A 20,917-nucleotide genomic window follows, 5' to 3' on the forward strand; every position below is an offset into this window, starting at 1 on the left:
GGAAGTTACCTTAAAACTCCTGCAGGAAAGGTCACAGAAACAGCCTATACTGGATGGATAATTTGGAGAAAGATTTCTGTACTGGTATTGCTGAAGTTTGTTACAGTAATTTCACGATTATAAGCCACACCTGATTATAAGATGCATGTCCGGTTGTCGGCAACTGTCTTGGGTTATAATACAGGATGTGATAAAAGGTATCTATTCTATCACCATCTCTTGAGGGTGGGGGCAGTGATCCTTATCTCCGTGGGAGATATTCTGCTAATGGGTCATCCACTGAAACCAGGCGGGGCATTGTTCTTTATCTTTTCACAACCCATCCTTCCTCCAGCCAGTCATTTTCTGCTAATGACCCATTGAGTCCCACTGTGTGACTGATAAAACTACTTCATCCCATTGGAAGTTACTCCAGCCAGGGGGAAGAGCCCAACATTTCTTACCAAGATGAAAACACAGGGTTTGGGACACTAAGGTAGCCCCTTTCTCCACTGGACTCCAGAAGAAAACTGGATTAATCCACATCACCACTGAACCTCTGGAGGGAAACTGCACCTTCTACAGGAGCACTGCTTTGACTGAATCACATTGTCACTGCAACAGGACTGCAACCACCATTTAATGGGACTGCTACCAACACCCTGCCTGACAGGGTGTCAGGTTATGCTCTGACTTTGTCAGGGTTTGGAGTTTGTTTCTTTGTAGTACTGTATTTCTATTTTAATTTCCCTAGAAAAGAACTGTTATTCCTAATTCCCATATCTTTGCCTGAAAGCCCCTTGATTTCAAAATTATAATAATTTGGAGGGAGGGGTTTACTTTCTCCATTTCAAAGAGAAGCTCCTGCCTTTCTCAGCAGGCACCTGTCCTCCAAACTAAAACAGCAACTTTTTGTTCTTTGTTCGTATATAAGTCGCACCTGATTATAAGCCGCATTTCCGGGTTTGGGCCAAAATTTTAGTCAAAATGGTGCGGCTTATAATCGTGAGATTACTGTACTTTGTTTTATGCATAAGCATCATCAAGGTTTAATGCTTATTAATTTCTTTGAGATAGCAATAACTGATTGATGGAGAAAGATCTCTTAAGCATCTGTCTTCAGGTGAAATGAATTATACAGACCATTTTGCTTTTAAAAGAGAACATTTTGGATAAGTTCTGAATATTCATTCTTTTATGTTGGAGCAAATCTTTAGTGATGACACTTGTGGGTGTAGTGCTGCTGTTCTCTCCTAAGTTAATTCTTTGATGGAAGATTGCAGGTGGCATACTGTGCAAGACCACCTACTGATTTGAGGTTGCTGTAATGCATGAACGGAATTGAAATAATGATTGAAGAACTTGATCTGCTTTGTTTCGGTTTTACACATCCTTAAAGTGCCAGATCCCCTGAATCTTTAGTTTTGCTTGCACATTCTGAAATGCCTAGAGAAAAGTGAGGGCCATAAAGTAAAACCCCTTCTAACCATTGTCCTGAAGTTTTGGGTACTGTTTGAAACTAGCCTACAAATGTAATGTATATAATTTGAAGAAACTCTTATATTTTAATACTGTGAAAAATTCCAAATTTATTTAAATTTCTTTGATATCCTTGCTTGTAAAGAACACCCAGCTCTGTTACTCTCTTGTAAAAGCAGGCATATACCCCAGGAGAAAACCAGTACACCCAGCAGTTTAAAACTGAATATCATGGGAAACTGGCTCGGTTCTGCCTTGCTGATAACTTCAGGAGAGTGTTTTGTATAGCAGTATTAGAAGGGAATGGGATTTAACTTATGTTACAACTGTCCTTGATGCATGGATTACTTAGTCCATCTGGATGTCTTAGTTTCCTAAAGATCAGATCATGAAGCATAGTCACACTAAATTGTTTATAAATGGGCAGCCATCTGTTCCTTCATATTTAATTTTATCCTTCTGTCCTTTATTTCTAAGATATTGACTTGTTTTTTGGAACCCTATTAGGAAATTACTTAACTTTTTTTTTTTTTTTTTTTTTTTTTTTTAATTTGTAGTCCAAGGCCAACGAAGTTTACAGAACGTCCTCGGCCTGGAGTCCAGATGATCTGTTCTTCTTTTAGCGCTGGTAAAAGACTTTTTATTCCTCCTTACCTTGTATTAGTGTGAGAAGTCATTTGAAGTGTAAAATACAGTACAGTTACTGTAGCATATTTCTTTAAGATGAATTTGAGTTTAAATGGCTGTTAAACCCACAAATATTTAAAATATAAATGCAGAATTTATGCATTGATAATTACTGCTGCAGAAATTCTTAGAAGCAGTTAAACATGAAATGTTGTAAGTCTCTTGTGACTGCAAGTCTTTTCAGAACAGGATGGATGTATACTTTTTTCTTGGAATAATTAGGAGAGCCAGCTTTATCTGAGGTGTAATATATGGGGATTTGTACAAGACGGGGCTGATTACAGAGTTCTCATGGTTTGGGTTTATTGATTCTAGAGCGGGTAACTGAAGAATGCTACATAAATAATTGGATGAAGTATCAAAATGTACTGGAGTTTTAGTTCAGTTTGATTTTTTTTTTTTTTGTTTGTTTTAAGAGGGAGGCTTCTGAGGGCTTAGTTGCAAGCAAATTACTCTGGTTAGCTAATCTTTCAGATATATCTGCTGATGCATATTTACCGACAGTAAACATGAGGTAATTCAGCTCCAGTTAAACTTTGCAGTTTCTAAATCTTGTTTTGACTTAAAGGTCAATTACAGGCATAGTTGAAATGAGATGCAGCTATAAATTTCAGAGAATAAATTGAAGTGTTTGATGTTACATCTCTTTGAAAATACTGTAATAACAGTAGATTGCCCTTTTTTAAAAAGATTTATCTGTTTGTTTTTCTCAGGTGGAATGTTTTTGGCCACTGGGAGTACAGATCACATCATTAGGGTTTATTTCTTTGGATCAGGTCAGCCAGAGAAGATATCAGAGTTGGAGTTTCATACTGTAAATACATTTTTTAAAGTTACATATGTACTTGATTAAAATAATAATTTGGATAAAAGGGGATAATTTGGAGAAGTTTGATTTCTTTTTTCTTTTTCTGCTCTTTTTTTATGTAGGACAAAGTTGACAGCATTCAGTTTTCCAATAGTAGTAGCAGGTAAGCACACTATTCAGAGCTAGCTTTTTGACCTTGACATTTTAAAATACCAGTTTTCAGAGGTAGTTATTAAAAAAAAGAGCTTTATTTTGAGTTTCATCTAGTAAAATCATCTATAATGATTGGAGTCTCACTGTTTTTTTAAATGGTACTCCTTAGTTTCATGGTTGTTTTCATTGTAATGATTGAGGCATTTCAAATTTGCTGAAATTATCGGTATAAAAATACTTGAAACTTCTTCCTAAGAAATATATGTCTGTATATATATTTTTGCATATCAAATACCTGTACTTTTAGATATATTTTAATGTGTAAACCTTTTTTCAGTTAAGTGACTACTGCATACAGAGAAATCAAACTAGATCTACCAATGTTTTGTTTGGCTAGCCTAATGCTTTTTTTAATGTTTCACTCTAAGTTCTGGATGTTGGATATGAAGGATGATAAAGAAAACAGTTTGGTTTATTATGAAGCATCTTTCACTTATTTGATGTTCTAATATACATTTTTATCATGATACAAGCAGTTGTAGACAAAGCTTCACCCGCCTCTTTCTTCTCCTCCTCCTACCCCTGAACCTCTGAAAGGGGGAAGAAAAGGGTGGGAGAGAAACTCAGGCTGGGAAACCCCTGAACCTCTAAAAGGGGGAAGAAAAGGGTGGGAGAGAAACTCAGGCTGGGAAACACTTCATATAAATATCATAATACTTAGTAAACAATGCTAACTTATTTGGAATGGGTTTTGTTTTAAATCATGTCTGTACTTCTACTGGCAAGGCTCTCCTCTTGACCTAGTGTGGTAGGGTCAGTCCCTTGGGATGTTCATTGGCTTGTGGTGTCCCTCTGCCAGTGCAGTGTGTTAACTCATCAAGGTGCACCAATAGTCATATTTCATTTAATTTGAAAAGGGCTCAGGATAGGAAAGCAGGTTTGACTTTTTGGAGGCCTTCAATTTTTTTACTGGTGTTGGAAGTGTTTATTAATCTCAAACCACTTGGACAACCTTCTGTTTGGACTTCTTACTCATATTTTCTGTTTTTGAATTCTAAATTCTGGGACTCTTAATTTTCAGGTGTCTTTTCTGTACAGATCTGCCTTTGATCTCTAGTAACCTTTTCCCCCTTTTGTTAGATTTGTGAGTGGAAGCCGTGATGGAACAGCACGAATCTGGCAATTTAAGCGACGAGAATGGAAAAGTATTTTGTTAGATATGGCTACTCGCCCAGCAGGGTAAGTGATGTAGAATGTTCTGCTATCACATAGATTCTTAGTAAAAAAAAAATTAAAAAGACAGTGAGAGAAAAGAAAAAGAGAAAGTTTTCATTATTATTGCTTAAATGCACTGTAGGCTTATCTAGCTCTTGAAATCCAATGAAAATAAATATTTGACTATGTATTCAGGTGTGGAAATTAGCTTGTCCTGATAATAGTGCCAATAGTATTTTGATTAGATTAAAAGAATAAAAGGTAATCAAAACTCATTGAAGGTCAAATTTATATGTTTTTTTACACATACTTTTATTTCTGGAACAAGAAAACCAGGGCAGATCTCTTCTTTAGACTGCTTGCATTCTAGTAATATTTACAGATATTGTGGAATGTGCATGCCCAGAAAAGCAGTATTGGGTCCTTTTCATACAACATGTCAAAGCAAAGAAATTACTGGCTCCATAATGGTTTCTCATTTGTTAAAACAATCGGAGACTTTTCAAGGGTTTGTAGGAACAAGCAACAAAAGAGTCTTGAAGATGGAGAATGACTTAATAGGAATTGTGGTTTGTGCCTTTTTATTTTGGCATGAAGATGTTTTCCAGTTGACATAAATTAAAAAGATTTATAATAGGTTTAAGGGATAAACCTTTTTCCCCTTACTGTTCATACTGAATGCTTTGTAGGATATTTAGTAAAAAAAAAAGAGATAATGGTTTCAGAGGTATTCTGTGGAAAGATATCTGGAAGACCAAGAGAGGGATGAAAGAGAAGGCTAAATAAGGTGTAATTTAATTAGATGTTTAGATCTGACATTATCTTGTCTATTATGGACAGATGCAATAAAACATAGACATCAAACTGTTGAACAAGAGTATGTAAAACACTGGTTCTTTCATAATACACTGAGTTACTCTCAGTAAAAATTCTCAATTTTAATTGGTACTGGTCAAAAGAGGAATGGATTCTTCTTCGTTGTGGTCATAAATGGTGAATTTATCTTGAGAAACTGAAATGCTCATTTTAGTAAAGCACGTATAACAAAATTCTATTTTATCCTTGTGATGAGAGGAATAAGTGCAGTTGCAAATTTGATATTTTCTGCACAAGAACAGAATCTTTTTTCAAATAAAATGAAATAGCTGCACTGGAAGGAAAGAGTGAATCCAGCTTATAAAGCCTCCTGGGTTCTACATTGAATCTAGAAGGGAATTTGGCTATAACTACATTTTCTGTTAGTGAGTTCTACAATACATACTATTGTGCAATGTGTTGTTGTGCTTACTATATGGAAGATTCTGTATTTTGTCTCCCTGCTTAATGGTAACATGCTATTCTGTTTGGTTGATGTTTTCATAGAGGTAGATGTGCTAGAGAATTCAAGGGTGATTAGTCTTTAAATCACACTCCCAAAAATGTAATTTTTGAGTATTCTGATAGATTATATTACAGATTGCTGCTGTTTGGGTTTCATGCAAGATTAAGTGCCATTGTTACCAATAGTAAAGTGATGTCGGCGTAGACTAAATATTGCCTGAGAATTTAGATAATTTAAAGGTGTAGACTACTTCTCTCCATATTGAGAGCTACTTATTATAAATATTGTTTAGGACAGTTTACTCTTATTTGGTTGATGAATTTGGATTTTTGTTCTTTAGATGTCAGAAAAAATACTGTTACTATCAATTTAAGTAAGTTAGGTTGTGTATCAGAGGGCATTTTCTGGAAGATCCTTTAGTCATTATTTAAGTATCTACAATTCTTTCTGATTGCATGTGCTGCATTATAGAAAACATCTTTAATTTCTCTGTTTTTTTTAAGAAATATTCTTAAATATACAGCAAAACACAGAAGTATTTTCACTTGTTAGTAGTGTTACACTGAAATTTTTTTATTTTTTTGTTTTAGACAAAGTTTTCAAGGAGTGGAAGATAAAATCACAAAGCTGAAAGTGACCATGGTGGCATGGGACCGCCATGACCACTCTGTTATAACTGCAGTTAATAATATGACTCTGAAAGTCTGGAATTCTTTCACTGGCCAACTCATTCACATTCTCATGGTAAGGTGTACCATCTTGATTTATCAATTCCAAATGCAAAATTTATTTATACATCATCAACATTCCTCCTAATATGTTTTATCCTGTCTGAAAACTGCCGTGACAAATATTTCTAGACAATTGAAGTGTAATAGAGATGTCTATCAGCTGCTTATTAGAAGCTTAAAACTTAAAGTTGCAAATAACTGCTGCTGTTCAAGATGTCTGAAGCTAATTTTGGACATTTTGGTGGTTTCTTGTTTTTATTGAAATGGAGCTCTGTCTTGAAGGACAGAAGGAAATTACTGGTTTTTTAATCTTTATTTAATATGATGTTTTGAAATACTAATGATGGGTAAATTTGTCCTCTTTAGCCAGAGACACTTCTGCAATTTAATAATTCCATGAGTACAAAAAAAATCTGTCTTCTAATGAATATAAACCAACAGTTTTGCTAATGCTTGATACTTCTTTTGTAATTGAGAAAATGGTGAACTCTAGGTAACTAGATATTCTGATTAGAGATGGAAATACTTAATACAAATCTCTAAAATACAGCATTAATTTTGAAGATGTTCTCTAACTTGAAGTTATATATTTCATTCTTTATGGGTTTGAATTTAATTTCTAACTCATACTCTGCTGGAAAAAAATGGAAATCTGTGGACTATTAAGACCTCAAGATAACAGACCAACTGTTGCAGACACCAGTCTTTTAAAAATCCTTGTACTTGTGAAGGTAACATACTTGGCATACTACTTAGTAAGGTAAAATTGCACTGGAAAGAAAAGAGTGTAACCCACTGCTACCAAAAATAAAAAAGTGTAGTTAAAGTAGTTTTTTTGCTGGGCATTTTCATAGTTTAATGTGGCAGCTGCTAGTGTTACTATGTTGAGTCCTTGGGTAAGTAATTGAGACAGTACTCTTCTTCATTCTGCTGTGCCTTTATTTTCAGGGACATGAAGATGAAGTGTTTGTGCTTGAACCTCATCCATTTGATCCAAGAGTTCTCTTCTCTGCTGGACATGATGGAAATGTCATAGTTTGGGATTTAGCAAGAGGGGTCAAAATCCGGTCTTACTTCAACATGGTAATTATTGTGCTTTGTCCAGATATGCCAAAGCAATAATTCTAAACCTTCTGCTTTTAGAACATTCTTATGTAGGCCATCTTGAAGTATGATTTATGTATAGAGCAAGATCCTGCATCTGGTGAAGTCATGAGACATTCCTTTTCAGTTCAGTGGGGCAAAGAGTAAATCTGGAAAATGTTAGAAGTTGTTTCTTTGGCTGTATTTCATAGTGTTTTGTTTCTATATGCTTCAGCAACACAAAACTGAAATGTTGTCAGAGATCATATATGAATTCATATATATTGTCAGAGAACATATGTAAGAGATGGAGTGACCAAGACCCTCCTTTTGTGCTCTTTTTCCTGCCTGGAGAGCCAAGGTGGAACTTGGTTTATTTTTGCATTACTAATTCTTAATCTGGCTAAAGCTGTTCAGGAGTCTCCTGATCTCATACAAAGTTGTTGTATGCTGCCTTGGCCCGTTGCATGGAATACTCTCAGCCTTTCTGTGTAGAGCTCCTCCACATGCAGGTTTCAAATTTAGTCTTCTGTGCTAAACTAATTTTCCTGCAAGATGGATGCAATAGGTATTTTCATCTGTTTCTTGATATTAGGTGGGTCTTTGTCCAATTCTTTTTCATCAAAAAGGTAATGATGTATTGTGCAATTCAGACTTTCTTATGGGCAAAATTACAAAAGCATTTGAATTATTTGGAATCCTTGAGAGTAGGCAAATGGGCTTCAGCTGTAGTGGAATGGCAGTCTTGGAGACCAGCATAAAGAAGATCGTCTGAAGAAGAGACGTACCACAGATATGTTTACAAAAAGATAAAGGACATTTAGAAATGAACTCAAGCCAGGAAGGTCACTGAACCTAAAGAAAGGTTTTAAGATCCGCAGTACAGTAGAGTTCATTAGGTCTTTGAGAAAATTCAGCCAATCTTAATCACAAAAAGTGCAAACTACATTCCTTCAGCAATGACCTGGGTTGAGTAGTGTTGTCTCTGCAGTGATTTCTGTAAGTGAGCTTATGAAGGATCTAAGATAATCATATTGGAGTTGTGAGCACACGTCTTCATTACTTGGTGCTATTCAACTTTGCCAGTTGAGGTGTATGTTCTCATTGCATGGTTAGCTTGAATTTCCAGTTCTACTTACAATGGATGGATGATGGTTTTCATGGAGTTTAGGTCAGAAGAGTCTGAGCTTATCTGCTCTTATTAAACCAAGTCCATTTAAGAGCTATCAGAATCTAAATAACAGGTACCTGTGATATTAGGCAGCCCCCAAAGGACTGAAATATTTATTTCAAGAATACCATGCAACATAAACACCTAGAAAAGGTAGTAGTCACATACATTTTAAGATCTTTGGAGTCAGAGAAATTTGAAGATCTCAGCTAGTAATCTGTGCTTTATGCTAGACACTAATATGACCAAGTCTGCCTGCTGTGTAAGGTGAGGGGAATTGTAAATCTGGCAGTCAGTTCATCTCAAATCAAGGAATTAAACTGTATGAGTCAGCTATACAAGAGGGTATGGACTGAATATTTCACTAGCCAGTCTTCTGTGTTTGAAGATTCAAAAGACATGGGTGGAAATTAGAGGTTTTCTTAGTGATGAATGGCAGACATTGTGTAGTCACCTCTGCAGAACTGCAAAGTGTTCTGGATTGCTACAGGAGGGCATGAATTCATACAGAGCTGCCAGTTGTCTCTGTTTCCTGTGTGGCAAATCAAATTGCAAATGTCTGTTTTACAGTTCAAGAATCTCTCATTATCATTGCCTGGTCTGTGGTATCAGAAACAGCACTTGGTGATTTTCTCATAAGTGTTCCTTGAAAAATGTTTCAGAACTAAGGAATGCAAGCAGTGTCTGTCTTAATTCTTTTATCTAGTCAGTGAATATGAAATTACAAAGAAAATCATGGTAACCAAATACACTGTTTGTTTTGTATATAACAAAAACTTTGATTCCTCCATTTATTTCTTTCTTGCTGGTTGCAATTTGGTCTCACTAGGTGACTTGTGGTCCTACAGAATGTCCTTTCCCAGGCTTTTAATCTGAAGGTTTGCTATTAAATCAGTTGTCATAATTGTGGTTAATTTGAAGCATCTTTGGTCTGTTTGAAGCATCTTTGGTCTGTTTGCCAAATTTTGGTCCTTATCATTAATAGCAATCTCAGTCCCATAAATGACTGTCACATGGGGTACTCTCAGTAAGTATATATGCTTCATATATTTCATATTTTCACCTGCAGTCTTCATTTCATTTGGTTTAGTTGTGTAAATATTACTTAACTTGGTGTTGGAGTCCATGGACATTCAGAACTGGTTTAATTCGGTGACTTGAGTCACCTTCACTCAGGGAGTATATTCAATATGTCAGAGAGTGCAACTTGCCGTAGAAGAATGTGAGGTTAAAGCATTCTAGGCAATTTTGATATTCAGCAAGAGGATGAGATGGTTTTAAATTGCATATGTAAATACAGATATTTGGTTTTTAGCCTATGTCATATTCACACCAGTCCTGACTTAAGATAGCTGCTAATGAAGAATGTGTTCTTGGTGCAATATTAGGGCAGTGTCATCTGCTGTATTTCCCAAGTAAAAAGAAGCATTCTGAAGAAACAGGGTGATAATTCTTAAGTGGTTCCATTAGCCAACCGTTTCAGAATTTATGCATTTCACGAAAAGAGTGCTGTTGCTGCAGAAGAAATGCGTGGTCTCTTGTAAATGTTTAAATTGTAGTTCATTTTGCTGAAGAGTGTATGAGCTGTAGGTGTCTTGGTGGATGATCCAGGGGAACAATACACTGAATGGTGGGGAGTCTGGTGAAAGCAGCTGGACGATAATGTACATGAAAACATATTTGAAATGCAGTCCTTTACTCAAAGAGGCAATGAGGCATCTGGATCCCTTGAATGGTAAGGCACATTTCCAACAGCTGAAGGAGGTCCTTGCTTTCTTAAAGGAGCCTACAGGAGCACGTGGTACTCATTTTTTGGGATTACCTTAGCTGTTAGAGTTAGGAAATGGAAGACCTAGATTCTGTTATATCCTCAGTAGTAAAGCACTCAATTCAACATCTGCTGCTTACTCAGGAAAGCATCTTGGCCATAAATGCCCTAGACAGAACTTCTTCCCAGTTTTCCCAAGTTGTGCCACTATAGAGAGAAGTGAATCTGTAGCCTGTTGATTAGAGACTGGCTAGTTTTCTTGGGTATACAGATCATGTTCTAGGTAAATGAGAAAACGGTAGAAATTCTTTGCCTTCAGGCAAGCTTTTGTATTTGCAGGATTCCTGTTCCATTAAGTTATAAAATATTGCACTCCTCTCTTCTTGTCATATCATTTGTTTTCTTCCAGGTGTTCCCACAAAATTACTTCCTAGTAGATCTGATACTGTTGGTTTGTTAGGAATACTGGGGTTGGTGCTTGGATGGTATGTGCTGCAGCTTAGCCTCTAGGCTTTAGACAGAAGTTTCTTAAGGCTGAGAACATATGAAGGCAAAAAAACTACAGGGACATAATATTTCAGATCTAAATGGAGATATCTGGTAATGTTAGGTGGATGCATAGGTCTTTGGTTTGGTGATTGGGTTTTTTGTTGGTATTATAACTTACACATTAAGTATTGATGGTTCTTGAGTTGTGAACCTGATAGATTTGTGGTGTTACGGTGCTGCCCTTAGTTTTTGGATTTGGGCAGTTTCACTTAAGCACACTTTCCCAAGCAGTACCTCTTGGGGGCTCTGCTGACTCACACTGCTTGCAAAAAGCATTTAATCTTATCTGGGCCCTTGGAGTATAGGTTTCTCCTGTGATAAAGCTGATAGTTCTTGTCCCGTGAGTGGGCTGCCCTGGAAAAGAATATTGAAAGAAGTTTTCTAAAATATTTTACGACATGAACAACCCTGTAGTTCTTTTTTTTTTTTCGCTTGGGGGTTGTTTGTTTGTTTTTGTTTTTTTAAATTTTGTTTTTAATAATTTCGTTTATAACATAGATTTTTTGAACAGTTGCAGGAACATATGGTGACTCCTGTTATTTTAAAATATATTTTTGAAAGTATGGAGACTGTACTACAGTAGCAAGAATGAAAGATTAGGGGAGAGCAGGCATCTTAAAAATTTTTGTCACTATAGAATTTTTGAATTCTTACTGTGTCTTTGAATGCCGTTACTTTGCCTGAATCTGATACCTAACTAGGCAGATTCTGTAGGTAGGCATTGCAATTACTGGAACAGGACGCCTGTGTTTTGATAAAGATGAGCCTTATCATGTTTAAGAAGATCTTGTGTAATGTAGAAATTAATCAAGTAGAAATACTGAAGCCTTTAAAGAAACAAAAATTCCACTGGACAACAGATTTCAAAAAAATACGCAGAGAGAGCCAATAACAAAAGATTTTTCATGACTAGGTGTTGTTATTCTGTCTTACTTGATTGACCCATTGTGAGTTGCTTCTTTGAGAAGTCAGGCTCAGCTGTAGCCAGCAGTCAGCCTTTTTATGTCTGACATAATCTGTGTGCCTTGGGTGGCTCCTGTGTGCTTGACAGCCTGTCAAGGTTAGCCTTTTGCTTATTTGTAATCTTAATGTGTTACCAGTTGTGAAGTGTTCCTGTGGGCTGATTCTTGTGACATTACCTTAATGCTGAGAGAGTCTTTCTGAGCACTGCTGTGTGTTAGGGGTATCCTTAACATGCTCTGGGTGGTAGTTCCAGAACTCCCTTGGAGCTCATGGCTAAGATGGCCTTAGTTCTTCCATTGTATTCTGAGGAAATACTGATACAAAAAGAATTTTCTTTTTTACAATTTGGTAGTAAATTTACAGATCTGAGTACTTCAAAATCCTCCTACCTTTGTGACTGACTTAGCTGGAAGGCTAAGCCACCTTAGCCTTTGGCATATATACATCACAGTATGTGTATCTCTAACTATTGAGAATTGTATGATGAGTCTTTTTCTGAATGCCAAAACATGTTTCATGAGAGCATGTAGAAATACCAAGGGTATGTTTCAGAAATGCATTACAATTTAAACTCTAAAGTAGTCATTTGAAGCAACCTTCTGATTCTTTTGGAGAAGGAGGAAGAAAAAGAAAAAATTGTAACTAAACCTGCTCTTTCCCTTTCCCACCTTCTCCTTCCTTTGAAATGACAAGTAATTCAGTTATATTTGTGAAAGAGGAACTTTAATCTCCCCTAGAAACACCACTGTACTCCTCTGTGCAAATGCTTACTCTCCACTTAGTAAATGCTACTTGCCCTGGAAATCATATTGGTAGTTCAAAAATAGCAGTGTAACTTAGTGCTTGAATTGATATTTGTCATTCTTATGCCCTCTGCCCCACTTTTAAGGAAATGGTCAGGAAAAATAAATAAAATAAACCTTTAAAATTGCAAGGCATGAGGGGCAGGCAGACATACCTGTTGCGTCACTACTGGAGACGTTACAGCCACAGGTCCATTTCTTGGCTGTTTTTGAAAGACTCTGATTCTGGAGCTAAGATATGCTCTTTCTCAGAGACCTAGAAGGACAACAATGCCTTTGATAACTGTAGTTGGTGTAAGGTAGGATGAGGCTTCTTAGAGGTCCTAGGGAAAAAAAAAAGTAATTTAATTTTTTTAACTGGGGCATATTTGGCTCTGAGTTTGTGTAACAAAATCCTAGCTGTCGTCTTTGTTTCTAGGCAGTCTTCTGTTAGAAACTCATGATGAATAATCCCACACTTTCATTTTAAATGCATTAGTTTCATTTTATGTAAATAGACATTGTATACAGAACTAGAAAGCTTGTGAATTATGATTTACATGTGTTCTTTACAATATGGTTTAATTTTCAACAGGTTATGAAACCTAGACCTTAAATATGAATGTTTTATAAAGAAAGTAAGAATTTACACACATAAGTGTTTCTTTAAAAAAAAGATTTAAGAACTTATTCAAAGATTTGGTTCATGTGATGAGTATCGTTCCTCTCTTGTGTGTCAAAAATCAAATAAAACTGGTACCATGTAAGAAGCTGAATTTAAAACTGACAGTTTTCTAATAAGTTGAAGTTTTGCAGTTGCACTTTTTATAGAAATTTAGCAGCATTATTTTGTCCAACTCCATTTAAAATTGTCAACCCAGAGGCAAACTACTTAAAATTTTAGGAAAAATCTGGATTTAACTGCATTACCAAAGATATGTTTCTTTTTTGGATTTTTTTTTTCTAAATTAAAATCATGACAGCTAAAAAAGAAATTTTTGCTATAGAATTATAAAATATGAACATCTTCTACTTTCAGCTATAGAATGGTAAAATTTGAATGTCTTATCCTGTCTTACCAATTTTACTCATAGCTTGAGTTGGCTTCTCTAATGTAGTCTCAAATATGATGGTTCAGTGCTTGTCATCAGAAAGATGAAAATGCTGAGCTGTGGTTAAGAGAGCTGGTCAACATTTCCCAGCAATACATGAAGACCAGGTATTTAGCATAACTGACTCAATGTAATTATTTTACCACAAATTCAAGAGAAAATATGCCAGAGGGGGAAGTTTACCCCAGCTTGTTTATGTAGTTTTCAAACAAACATACAATAATGCCTCTCTCAGAGCTATTTAATTTTTAGAGAAAGGATTATATATTGGTACTTTTAAAATCAATTAATTGTAAATTAAATTTCTAATCTCTATACATCAATGTCAGGTACATGAAGTGAGACAGTTGAGTAAATTAATTTTGCTAGATGTTTTTGAAAAGCTGTAGTGGTCATGTCTGGTTGTTCCTGAAATACTATTCGTGAAAAACAAAAGATTTACTTTGCTGGGAGACTTCTGTATGTTTAGTTGAAAAGATAAGACTCCAGCATCTGCTTTCTCACTTAAAGGGTTACAACATTACTGTATTTCTAACAGTTACTATTGCAAAAGTTAGAAAAAAAGGTGTGTTGAAGAATCTTGGAATGGTGCAACACCATTCATTAAAACATCTAATTTTAGCTCCTCTGTAGTAACTTTCATTGTGTTCTAACTTACTATTCAGTGAAGAGTGCCTTCATATGATCAGCATAATATACTCACAAACTTATTTTTAGATCTCTTGATTTCCTGGCCAATCTTGTAGTTAATACCCAAGCACTTACAACTGTGCTGTAGTAAAGAAAAAACCTTGACTGGTATTGCTCCTTAGTTTTCTTTTTCAGGTTGCTTCTTTGTTGAGAAGCCTTGGGCTGAAGAAACAAAAAGTGGATTTGATAAGGTTGTTTTGAAGGTGATCTCTGAAATTCCTTTATTTCATTTGATTGCCTTTGAAAACAATTGGAGCAGTAGAATCAGCAAGCAGATACTAACCTACCTTGTAAGGTCACGCTCATCTGGTTATGTGATGATTATAGTTGTAGCTCTCTAAATGCTGCTTTTATTTCAAATGATGTAGTAGTGAAACATTATATTTAGATATGCTGGCATAAAATCAGGAAATGGTGTGATACATAATTCAACAAAGCAATAATTGTATTTAAAACATTAAACTTGTTTTTGAAACTGAAAATGCATATTGCCATGCATCCAGTGAGAAAGCTTTGAAGCAAGTGAGTACATTCATGCTAATTTTGTTTTACATTCAATATGTGAAGGTACCATGGTGAATATATGCTTTTTCAAAGACTGAGGCAAGTAAATGTGTGTAAATGCAGATAAATTTTTATATGTTAAATACATATTATATATTAAAAGAAAACCCAAAAAGCAACCAACCTAAACACAAAACTCCAAAAAAACCTCAACCCTAAAATCATCTCACACAATGATGTTAATGTTGAAACTTAGAACTACACAGAAATTATGGAATAAGTTTGCTGAAGATAATGTCCAAGTGTTTTGTCCCCAGGTCTGTAGCTAACTGATTGTCTAATGCAGAGTTGTCTGGTGCTATTCCTGGTTCCATGAGTTTCTTTCGAAGTCCTTAATTACTTTTCTAGAATGTATGATAGTTGCACGGCATGGTTCTTTTTTAAGCTTATACATTTTCTCCAATTTTAAACAATGTATCTTCTGAAAAATTTTAATAGAAACATTTTCTTAGTTTTTGAGAGCTTTGGTTATGTTGTATATTGATTTTGAGCTATTAGCATAAGCAGTGACAGAAGTCCTCATGTACAGAACTTGACCATAAAAAGGTCAAGATGAAGCAACCTACAAGAATTTTCCTGATTTCTACAAAGGAAATTGTAGAGAGTATAATTTTGATCCTATTAATGGAGAGTCTGCAGTACAGTTGAAGACTCAGATTGTCTGGATACAGTGATGTGTTGGTTGTCTCCTTGCCCAGTCTCTCTGCCCTTTTTACACGTTTTATGTTTTTATATAAATTAGTCAGAAATATTAGAAACCCCCATGAAGGTTGTAGTAGGAACGTATTTCATAATGGCAATGATGTCTAGTTTTCGTGAATTTGGACACACACATTCCCTGTTAATAACTGTTTGAATGTTTTAGTGCAGTATAATTCTTGTTTCGTTCAGAATTTACTGTCAGTGTTATGGCATTAACTGATTCAGGTCAAAAGGGTTTCTTCCTGCAAGTTGTCAATCAAGCAGAGACTACTGAGTTGCAATTGGATTTTTCTGTGTGCTCTTGCTCCTTCAGAGAGCGGGCTGTTGACTGTCCTTTATTTTTAGCTTTAAGTGGACACTTCATTGCAGGCAGTTCCTATGCTATGGCTACTTTTGTCTGTGTATCTTAATGTTTTTCCTGCCCCATCTTCTGAAGTCTGATCTTCCACTGATCTGTGTGATGTGGTTTCTTAGTTTCTAATTCTACTTCTGCTTTCAATGCAAACGGGTGAACTCTAAAGCCATAATAGCATATCACTTACAACATTGTTTCCTTTCCTTTAAACAGTAAACGTACCAGGCCTACCTAGGTCTTTGGTAGCAACTACTTGATTAGTTTTAGGCTAAATGACATACCAGACGATTGGAAGTCCCTGTCAAAAGAACAGTGTGAAAGATCAGGTTCTATTAAGAAAACCTGAGCAGAATGCTCTATGTGGATTTTCTGTGACAAGTTGATTTTTTTGACTAATGTCTGAAAGGCACATCTCTTATTTATATGAACAATGTATTGTAATTTCCAGTAAAACAAGAGATGTGAAAACAGTATTTCTTATGTTGGGGCCTTCATAAAGTCTTTCAAATTCAATTGAATGATTTGGGATTGTATTTTTATGTCAGTTTTTAGTTATGTGAAAAGCAAATGACCTAAGTAAGGTTATGGATGCATTTTTTTTTAATCAGTTTTTCTGTAGTCCTATTGAAATTGTTTGAAATTTTTGAGAGGTTCCACCTTTGATTAGCAGATAAGAGCACATCCTGAGAAACAGATTCTGGAGAATAAAAAACCAGCATAATACTCTAATAGTTCAAATAGAAGAAGCCTGTACTGAGTTTGCAAGATGTGTATTAAGAAAAATCTTTAGCATCGGCAACAAAAAAACTGTAAATAGTTTTTATATATATCCTTCATATAACTTCAGGCATCCAAGGTAGGTGACCTATTAGACCTTTTAACTGATAGATATATCTTTCAAGACATATACAACATTCATAAATGAATAACTTACTTGGCTGGTAGGAAGACAAAAACATTTGTAGTAAATATGTTACTTTGAATTTAATTACTTCTTGTCTTGTTCCTACCATTTCATCTCTTGTTACTGCTCTGGAAGCAGTATAGAAGATCTACTGTTTTCTAAATTTTTATTTTTATAAACTGTCTTAAAAGTAAGTCTGCTTTCCAATCCTCCAAATTAGTAGCGACCTCTTTTGGAAAAATTCTGTAGATATTTTTTGGCTTGTGGAAACATTGTGGGATTAAAGATTGTTCCTTGAAACAAAGGAGAGCCCAAACCTGCAAAGGAACTTCCAGATGCTTGGAGGCTGATTTGACTTGAACAGTTATGACATAGTTTCATCAATTATAAAAGAATTGTTATTAAAACAATTAGTGCTTTTTTGCTAGTTTTAGAAATTTGTTCTAGCATACCATTATTGTGATCATTAGAATCTGAATTTCAGTTTTCAAGTTTGAATGTTGCTTGTAACTAATGTTCATTTGTTCCTATGCATGTAAATAGAGAAGTTCTCATCCCCTTTAAGGTCTTTTAGTATAGCAGTTCTCTTCCTGCTAAAGGTCTTTCAGTATAGACATACAAAGTAGTCCTCTTTCCTTAGTATTCCTATAAAGAAGCTACCTCTTTGGTTTCGAGTTATGATGAGTGGCTCTGTAGCTGTTCCTCTTGGAATGTACTTATCTTGAACATTTGAAGCAAAAAATATGTGTACTGCTTTGGAAGATTTTGTTCTTGGCATTGTCTATTCATCCAGCACATATGCACTTCTAGTCTGGTTAAGAATTGCAGTTTTCTTTTTGTTGCTGCATTGTATGTGATACATTGCTAAGAATACACAGTGATCTTTTTCTCTGTGTTTGCAGCTAATTGCTTCAGTTCCTTAACATGAAGGATGGATTCTACCTCAGGCTAGTAGAGGCTTTAGTTCACTGATTTTTTCTGATATTTTTATTTTATTTTATTAGACTGTTCTGGTGGCTTGTCTGAGAAGATGTTATAGAAATGTGGAGTATTATTTTATGTAGACTGAATTTCATTTTTTTTTTCTGGCAGTCAATGTGTTAGTTATTTTTAATAATCTTTTTAGGTTCATACTCTGTTGCATTTTGTGCTGTTGACTTTTAATTGCTTCAGTTGATATCATTTATGCTGTCCCAAATCTGTTCTCAGTGGATGGTTCATTTCATCAAAGGGCTCTTATTTTTTCTTTAGTCGATAACAGAAAGGCCTGACTTGAGAAATTTTAGTGATAAGATCCTTTTAGCTCTGTATGTCTTTTCAAAATCAGTAATTCTTATCCTTTCTTTTTAAAGTTTACTTACTCTGCATTTCTCCTGTTAATCACAATCATCTGAATCAAGTTTAAATATTATGCCTTTGAAATCTGGCTAGGTTGAATGAGTTATATTTTCTTGGCATTAAAAAATTAGTTATTTTTCAGAAGAAAGTCTGTTAGATTTCTCTGGTATTCTCTACTCTTTATTAATTTTCATCTTATTTGAATTTACTTTATTTTTCTCCCATATCTTATACCCTTCTTGAAAAGTAGGGTTTAGTTGTTTCATACTATCTATTGATAACAGGTAAAAAAGACTTATTATTAAGCTCACTATGTAGGTGTAATTATTCTGTTTTCATACAACAAATAACTTTTATGCATTTAAGACATTGCTTTGTATACAAGCTTAACAGCTCTATTCTCCCTGGTTTTGGGCCAAATGATAAGCTTTTCTCAAAATTGAGAGGAAAAGAGTCTTCCCTTTTTCATTCTCTTATTTCATCAACATTCCTCCCTTTGGGATATACCAATGTCCACATGTTTCCTTGTTAGAGAAAATACAGGCAAACTAGACTCTTAATTCTTGGAGCTGAGACTAAAAAACATCTTTACTTGGTCCTCATTGTATAGCATCACTGGTTCTTCCCTGTTTGTAGCTGAAAATCCTTGCTACTTGCTTTGCTAAAAGGAGTGTCTTAACACATTCACTTTTTATAGCCTTTTGTTGTAACACAGCCTCTGTTGAAGCCCTGGAACAGCATGCTGAGAGAAACTGGGGGCTCTCCATCCCTGAAAGTGTTCAAGGCTGGGTTGGATGGAGCTCTGAACAAGCTGGTCTGGAAGGTATCCCTGTCCATGGCAGGGGGTTGGAGCTATATGATCTTGAGGGTCTTTCCAACTGAAACAACTCTGTGGTTCTGTGACAGCTCATAATTAACCAGTGCTTTTTTTGTACACGTGACCAGTCTCTTCCCTTCACAACTCTGATATCCTTGTATGCAGCAGGGGAAGGTTCCAGACAGAATAAGCACTTTGTATCTTCTTGGGATACAGTCTTTATGTAGCTCTTGCATCTTTGATTTAAAAGGGATGGAGAGGGGAAGGCAACTTCCTTCTTGCTGAAATTCTTTATCTAGCCTGCTGAAGTAACAGCTTCACTGATTTACTACAGCTTCCCTTTTTGCAACTTAACGTTTAGTTTCTGTTTCAAATTGCTAACTCCTCTCTGTTGGCTTTATTATGAAAAAATTCTACTGTAAACTCTTACTTATTAATCCTGAAATAGTTTTATTGAAAAGCAAATTCTACTGGGTACCACACTCTAGATGACTTTGTTCTTTAATTTAGAATAGTAGTTATGTCTTGGAAGGTTATCCTCAGCAGTAGTTTTTGTTCTTATAAAAATCTTTATTTCCAAGTATTTGTACTTCAGACTTGAAGGGTTGTGCTGAAAGGTCTTAGAGTTGCCCTTTCCGGAAGCACTTTTTAAAACCGGATTCTGGGCACGATTAGATTAAAACTATTTGTATTATACTTGTCCCCAAATAGTAGAACACTCTTCTTTTCCTTTACATAAGAAGGTAATGTTTTCCAATTAACTCTCTAATTTCCAGGGGTTTCTTGAAAATGGTCCATCTGAACCATTTCTTGATGGAAAGGATTAAAAAATCCATCATCTTAGTACTTGTGGTTTTTTTCCCTGTTTCTCAATTTTCCTCTCACCATTGTTAGCAAAGAGTCCTTCCCACATATATTGTTTTCCTTGTTAAACAAAAGATATTAAAAACTTAGGCTGAACCCTGAAATTCTATTTATGAAGGACTTTAACATTAGGAAGCTTGACACTGATGTTTCCTTTGTTGGAGGAAGGGTAAGGGAACAGAAATCTGTTATATCTCTAAAAGATTTATTTTCCAGTTTTTAACTGTATTTCTGCAAAGCGGATTATTGTGGTGAAATTCTGTCTGCTTTCCTCCTGCTTCCCTAAACTGTCTCCCTTTAATATAGTGAGCTTTCTATGTGCAAAAGCAGCACAAAAGTTGCAACTTTCCTGTGGTAGTTGGATCTCGCTTAGACTAAATTAATTCTGCATTCCCAACTGTTGTGATGTCACTTGCTTGAAGTTCTGTTTTTTATTTTCCATCTCTTTCTGTGAGATACTTCTGTTCATTTCTTCTGGAATAATGGGCAGAACAGAACATAAAACTTGCATTGATTTATGTTCCTTTCGCTAGTCCAAAAACTCGTTTGACTTTTAGGGAACTTACCTCTAGTAAGAAAGAGCTGAAAGCAATAGATGTAGCGGCCTCTCTCGCTGGGGGGATGTGCAGGGGTGTGGATTTGTTGTAAGACTGTGGGGAAAAGCTTTAGAATTCTTGCCTTTGTCTCAGCCTGTAAGAGAGTGAGTACCTACCTCATAGGATTTTTGAGGCTTGATGTGTTAACTTTTTAAAATAATGCTGATGGCCTCTGGAAGGTGCTGCAGATGTGCACAGTGTTACTGTCTGAAGGCTGAATATCGTTGTGTGTTTTGTTTTGTTTTGTTTTTTTTTCCCTTTCTTGGCAATATATAGGCCTGCCACA

General features: G+C 35.5%; 1 protein-coding gene across 2 annotated transcripts in view; it reads left to right on the top strand.

The window, feature by feature from the left end:
- Window positions 1–20,917, top strand: part of LOC116993786 (pleckstrin homology domain interacting protein) — a 110,223-nt gene that overhangs the window by 32,662 nt on the left and 56,644 nt on the right. For both annotated transcript variants that reach the window (XR_004417358.2, XM_033054801.1), the window contains exons 10-15: window positions 2,016–2,086; window positions 2,859–2,959; window positions 3,076–3,116; window positions 4,247–4,345; window positions 6,233–6,386; window positions 7,322–7,456. Coding sequence is in view for 1 of the 2 variants with exons in the window: in XM_033054801.1 (XP_032910692.1) it covers window positions 2,016–2,086; window positions 2,859–2,959; window positions 3,076–3,116; window positions 4,247–4,345; window positions 6,233–6,386; window positions 7,322–7,456 (601 nt within the window). In the remaining variant the exon portion in view is untranslated. The remainder of the gene's footprint in view (window positions 1–2,015; window positions 2,087–2,858; window positions 2,960–3,075; window positions 3,117–4,246; window positions 4,346–6,232; window positions 6,387–7,321; window positions 7,457–20,917) is intronic.

Source organism: Catharus ustulatus, chromosome 3 (assembly GCF_009819885.2).
Source record: "Catharus ustulatus isolate bCatUst1 chromosome 3, bCatUst1.pri.v2, whole genome shotgun sequence".
Taxonomy (NCBI): domain Eukaryota; kingdom Metazoa; phylum Chordata; class Aves; order Passeriformes; family Turdidae; genus Catharus; species Catharus ustulatus.